The following is a 7,016-nucleotide window of genomic DNA, read 5'->3' as shown; positions in this document are numbered from 1 at the left end:
TCACCCGCCCCCTACAGTTGATTACGATCCTAACATCTTCTTTATGTACTAATATAAGTGGAACATAGATTATATACAAGTCTTCGTTCTATGTTGAGTTATCCAAACCAGCATTGTTGAGTTAAACATACAACTTCAATCTTGCTCAACATTCTACTACTATTCAAACACAAAATGCGATACAGTGTCTTAATACATTCATACATATAATATGATTAAATGTGTAACCAGTCATAAATATAAAGGGATTACATTTTTCTACAATTATTTAAATACCAAAATATGACACAATCTTATATACAATATAATATATATATATAAGTATATAATATATAACACAAAAAAAAGTAATTTAATTCAATATGCGTATTTTTTTAAATATCTGCATATTTCGAGCAACAATATTGTAATAAACTATCAAAAATAAAAAAAAATATTGAAACGTCAGAAATAACAATATATGTATATTAAAAATTATATAAATAAATTTTTAAAAATAAAAAAAAAATAAATTTTATCGTGCATTGCACGATCTATAAGCTAGTATATATATTAAATTTATATGTCAGGTCTCAAAAAACTGACGTAAAAAGTTGGTTTATACGTCGGCTAATTAAAAACCACATATATATATAACTCGCATACGCGAGGTTCCCAAAAACTGACGTAAAAACGTAATTTGTACATCAGCATTCCAAAAATCGACATATATATTTTCTTATACGTCGGTTATACTCCGAAACCGACATAAAAAATTCTTGAAAAAGAATAATATATATTGGTTCCTTAGTAATTTGACGTATATAAGTAGTATATATGTCGACATCCTTTATGGCCGATGTAAAAAACCCGACATAAAATTCAGTTTTGTACTAGTGAATGTTGAGTTTATGGTCGATGTAAAAAACCCGACGTAAAATTCAGTTTTGTACTGGTGAATGTTGAGTTCAACAAGATCTAGTCCTTTATTTGTAATCCATCAGGTATTATTTATTATTAATCATTTAAATTAGACTTGCGCCTTATATATATATACATATATATCATTTAATATATATTAATTATTACATCCAATATTTATATATTTATATATATAATGGGTTAAGTACCTAGGCCCATAACTTTGATGGGCAGTTATGAGTTAAGCTCATTAGGGTTAGTCATGTTATTCCCTCTATATAATGAGTTTTATGTTTGACTAAAAATTATGATTCTTATAATTTTTAGAAAACACACATAACCATCTTTACGTATAGAGGAGATAGTAAGGACTAAATTCTTCAAGTATCCACATTTCTTGCCCCATATCAGGATCATCAATGGCATCTTCTGATTCAGGTACGCTTTCACTATTAATTTTTTTTTTGATTGAGAGATTCATGTATATATATTGATCATATTTGTATACATGATTAAATCTAACACTCAAATCCCAATTACTTGAGACGCAACCAAATTAGATCAATTGTAAGAAACAGATCTAAATTTATACGTTAATTCAAAATTACGAGTTAGTTGTTTGAATTACCTTCGCAACGACATACAAAATTATATCACAATTGGATTATGATGGTTAATAAATCAACTAATTGTTAAGGCAATTGCATGAGAGATCAGAGATATTAGTGTGAAGAAGCAATGAAACAATTATTTTCAGATTTACCGGCACATAATAGATTTTAACATATTTTTGCAATAAATATAATGTAAAAATTATATTTGTAAATAAGTTTTAAAAGTGAAAGTATTTTTGTAATTAATTACTACCATGTCACGTAATAAATGTCTTTTTCAAATTATTTTCATGTATTTTCACGCATAAAAAAAACACAATAAGGACTTATATATATATATAATGGGGGACGGTCTCTTGTAACGGTTTGTCAGGAACCCGTATACAACAAATGATTTTTTATCTGTTGGATGAACCATCCAACGGCTGTAATTAAAAAAATTGTTATTGGGACCGCAGACAGTATCTGAGGTCTGGAGAAATTACTTTTTTGCCCTTTTATCGCGGACCGCGAACATTGTTTGTGGTTGGGACTTGATGTTAATGCAGGGGGTCCATTTTCACTCGGTAAATAGAAATTTATTTCAGGTCTCAATCGCAGACAATGTTCGCAATCCGTGAAAGTTAATTTCTCCATGTTCGCGGTCTCTATAGATATTTTTATTAATCATAGTCGTTGGATAGTTGATCCAACGGATAAAAAGTTGTATAAAGGCTTCCTGGCAAATCGTTGTCAGGGACCTCTCACATATATAATAAATGTATTTTCTCTTTATATATATATAAAGAAATTGAACATCCTATATTTATAAAATACAAAAAGAAAAGAAAAAAATGTTTGTAAATATGTTTTTATACGCGTGAAATGGATGAAAAAAACATGAAAAAATTAGGACGTTTATTTTAAGATTGGAGAAGTACTCTTTTAATATAATTATTAAAAAAATCTTTCAATAATCACCTTATATTAAAATATTTTTAAAAGAGTTGTTCCTCCTTTCTCTCTTTTAAAACCATAACCCTTACGGGCTATCATCAACCTTTTTGTTGATAACAATCCCCCTTTTATTTTTTTTTTAATTTTTCTATTTGTTTTAAAAAAACTTTCATCAAGAATTTTAGTATTTTGCTACCCGTATATTGAGTTTTATTCTCTCTTTTTATGACAATTTAATTTGTTTATTTTGTTATTCGGGATCATGGATTTGCATTAATTTAGTATATTACGTCATTTATATGTGTCATATCGGATTATAATTTAGTTAATTATTTGAATGTGTAATGACAAGTCCGATTTATGTGTTTCTCACGGCTATAACCAGTTGCTATATTGCCTATCAAAAAAGTACAGTATGTAGATTTCGGCGATACGAGCCATAGATGTACCCCAATATCATAGTTTATGATTTGATTAACAATCATAATTTTAAGTTTATGATTTGATTAACAATCATAATTTTGATGAATAAGACTTTGATTTGATTTATCTTAATACATATTTGTTAAATTCTAATAATCTTTCTAGTTAATGTTAAGGCTGAAAACGAGTCACATAGGTAAGAACAATTGTAACGTCAGATTCGGCTCGAATTTAAAAATACTCGTTCGGATTTGGTTTGGATTCGAATCAAAATTTTCACTCTTTGCTCATATTCGACTCGAATTCGAATATAAATATTCGTATATGATTCGGTTTGACTCGATTATGTGTCAAATTACTCGTTTTTATATATTTGGATCTGAATTCGTCTAAAATAATACTAAAAAAATTAAGAATACTCGGATAAATAAGTACAAAACTAAAATGTTATCATTTTGTAGAATACAATTTTAATATATATGCATGACATGTATTATATATATTATGAACATAATTAACAAAAATCGAATATCTTTAATACATACATATTTAAGTACTTTCAAAATTTCGAACTACTCTATATATATATGACCAAATACCAGAATGATGAGATTCGACTCGATATTCGTTCAAATTTTAAAGGAGGATTCGAATTCGCTCATTTTATATACGAATGCGGATTATATTCGTTATTAACGAGTCGAACCCTGATTCAAACCCGTATTACTCGGATTCGTTCTCAGCCCTAGATATCGTGTGCATATTAATTAATAAACTAATTGATTAGAGTAGTTCTAAATACCCCAAATTCGTTCCCAAAAACCTTTCTAAATAATATAACAAGATATGTGACATATTTTTAATTGTATGCGCATATATATGCACGCGGAGTCTTATCATATTATTAGGAAATTAACAATTAACCGTACTGACATATAGGCATTTGAAAAAGAATTTTGGTTACTTAACATTTCCAATTGATTATTTAAAAAATATTAAAATATTCTATATATTTATTTTAGTTACATCAATTAAATTCAAAATATATAATTGAATTAAAATCATAAATATTGTTAAATAAAATTTATCAACAATAAAATTATACTTTTGCTTCACCGACTTGTAATATTTGGTAAGGTGTCTTACAAACAGAAACAAATAACTAGTTTATTTAACATCCACTTAAATCTTGAAATCCTAAATTTAATTTGATTATAATTGACAACGTCCGTGTCATTATTCAGCTAAATCACAAGTTTCCGCGTCAAAAACCCTCCAGTTTCCTTTTTAAACTTGAATTGATGTTTTTGAATCCTAATTGAAACGAGAAATTGTAGATATTAGCTATTATAAATTAACAACAACACAATCACTTTACGCATGAACACAAACAATTGCTCTTTATCTCTATATTTATTTATTTAGTACATGTCTTGAATCTTGAAAGTGTGACAACAGAGGAAGAGGCTATGGAACAAAACATGGAAAAGCATGTTGTTGAGGCCATGATCAACCCACAAGCAGTTCTTGATTATTATTTTAGTTCCGATGAGACTGGGAAGATTAAAGGGATTCGAGATATTCAGATGAAGGCTAAGCAACATTTGTCAGCCATGGGATGGAGATTTTATTATGCTATCAAGAAAGGTGGCAAGAGAGAACTTAGATATTGTCCTCCTAATAGTAAGAAGAAGTACATATCTCTTCGAATGGCATGCAAGGGCTATTTAGATAGCGAATCGCAGTTGGGGGTAATGCATGAGAGTGTTCTTGATGGACCAGTTGGGAAAACAGGGGATGAAGTTGTTGGATCACATGAGTCTGGGAGAGTTAGTGATGGTGTTCTTCAAGGACAAGTTGGGAGAGAAAACAACGTGGAAGTTCCCGAAAGCAAGAAAAGAAGGCTGAGTTCTGGTGATGTTTATGGTGAAAGAATGATGCTTTGCATGAAAGGAAAGAGAGATGTTGTGGAGGAAGATGATAGTTTTGTGCAGAGTAGTTTGTCCAAGGAAGATCCAGGTTTCCAAGAATTTTTTAATGATTTGTTTAGGGATGTGGATGCTGAAGTCGTGGATGGTGAAGACGTGAATGTTGGCGCTGATGTGGATGGTGAAAATGTTAATGTTGGACCCGGATTGGGGAAACAGATAGTTAGTGATATGATTTTGTCTGGAGAGAAAGATAACAAGGTTAAGAGAAAGATTGGGGGTAAGGGTGGGGTAGGGGGGAAATTGGCTTTGTTGATTAAAAGTAAGGTGATTTTACCTTTGACAAAAGTGTATTACAGAAACAGAAGAGATGGTAGTGTAATGGGAGAAGGAAGGGTTACTAGTGAAGGGATTGATTGTTCTTGTTGTAAAGGTGTGTTTACTCTTAGTAAGTTTGAGGCTCATGTTGGTAGTACTTATCACAGACCTGCAGCCAATATATTTGTGGAAGATGGAAGATCTCTAATGCAAATTGAACAGCAAATGTTAACTATTGACAAGCAAGTGAAAGGAATCGACAAGAAAGCGAAAGGTAGCAACATTGGTTCAAGAACTGGGACTGTTGAACGTAATCGACATGATGATTTTTGCTTAGTTTGTAGGGAGACAGGAGAATTAATATTGTGTGACAGTTGCACATCTGCTTTTCACCAAGATTGTCTTTGTTTGTCCGAGGTTCATGTCAGCGAGTCCTGGTACTGCGCATCATGTCGTTGCAAGATTTGTGGCCAGATTTGTCCAAAAGATGATTCAGAACCAACTATTAATTGTGAGCAATGTGAACAACAGTTTCATGTGAAGTGTCTAGGTGAGTTTTGTGTTGCAGACGTAGAGAGGCAGAAATGGTTTTGTAGTGGAAAGTGCAAGTTCATATCTTCTAGCCTTGCTAATTTGTTGGGAAAAACATTTCTGGTTGGGGAAAATAATTTAATTTGGACTATTTTAAAGAATGAGAACAATGTGATTGATGTTGAGACAACCAGGAAACTAAATCGTGCTCTTGCTGTGATGCACGAATGTTTCATGTCGGCAAAAGAACCTTGGAACGGGAGAGATGTCGCTGAAGATGTAATCTTTAGCAGACAATCGGATTTGAAACGATTAGATTATCGAGGCTTCTATACTGTGATCTTGGAGAAAAAGGCTGAAGTTGTCACAGCTGCAACTGTGAGAATTTTTGGAGACAAAGTGGCAGAAGTACCCTTTATTGCTACGCGATTTAAGTATAGAAGACTTGGTATGTGCAAGACACTGATGGATGTGCTGGAAGAGAAGCTGATGAATTTGGGCGTTGAGAAGCTAGTTTTGCCTGCACTTGCTTCCGTTGTAGACACTTGGACTGGTCCCTCGTTTGGGTTTTCGGAAATGACATCATACGAAAGATCCAAGTTGATTAACTACACTTTACTGACTTTTCCGGGTACTGTAACATGCCAAAAACTGCTGGTAGGATCAGGATAATCTTTTAGAGATGGGTATTTGTTCTTTGGTGGATATGAAGCACTTGCATAGATCCGCTAGTGAATCAGTTCACAGTGGAAGGAAAAAAAGAGAAGTCATTCCAGAACCTTGAGTTCACTAAACAGTAATACATGTTTAAATTTTGATTTCTGTAGAACTAATATACCTTTCATAATATTTTTAACAGTTCAAGTTTGTTGGTGAATTACATATGTAATATTTTTTTGAATATTCATCTCCAAGTCCTGCTGCTCTGTAGATCGCAGCTTGATAGATCATGAGCGTCTGTATTTGGTCATTCTAACTGGCTGTATTGAGTTTGTAGTTTCTTGTACTTGATTACATTCAGGACTACCTTGGTTTAATTTGTGGAAAATGAAATTACTGGTTGCTGATAGGATTTGAGAGAACTGAAAGACTCATTTGCACTTCTTATAAAAAAAAAAAAAAACTGTTCTATATAATGCATATATTTAACATGTGTCAGAATTGATGTTTGGCATTAACTGTATGATGCACTTTCGAAAACCGATTGTCTTCCAACTGTATGATTGGCTAGAAATTAGAAATTAGAAATTGCTGGGCAATGTGCTGTGCAGGGTTTTTCAATTCCATGCTTTGAATCAGGGACAGGATGAAATTTCAATTGTTTGCACAATCAGCTACTAGCCTACTACAACTGGAGATCTTTTCT

At 31.8% G+C, this 7,016-nt stretch overlaps 1 protein-coding gene across 1 annotated transcript; it reads left to right on the top strand.

Annotated features, from left to right (window-relative positions):
* The first annotated feature begins 1,191 nt into the window (after window positions 1–1,191).
* LOC141692770 (increased DNA methylation 1-like) lies at window positions 1,192–6,322 on the top strand. Its single transcript, XM_074497712.1, has 2 exons — window positions 1,192–1,338; window positions 4,332–6,322. Exons 1-2 carry the CDS (start codon window positions 1,320–1,322, stop codon window positions 6,320–6,322), a joined length of 2,010 nt encoding a protein of 669 aa, XP_074353813.1. The 5' UTR covers window positions 1,192–1,319.
* Window positions 6,323–7,016: the final 694 nt, after the last annotated feature.

Source organism: Apium graveolens, chromosome 2, assembly GCF_009905375.1.
Source record: "Apium graveolens cultivar Ventura chromosome 2, ASM990537v1, whole genome shotgun sequence".
NCBI lineage: Eukaryota > Viridiplantae > Streptophyta > Magnoliopsida > Apiales > Apiaceae > Apium > Apium graveolens.
Note: the sequence above shows the minus strand (reverse complement) of the source record. Positions and strands in the feature narration are given on the sequence as shown.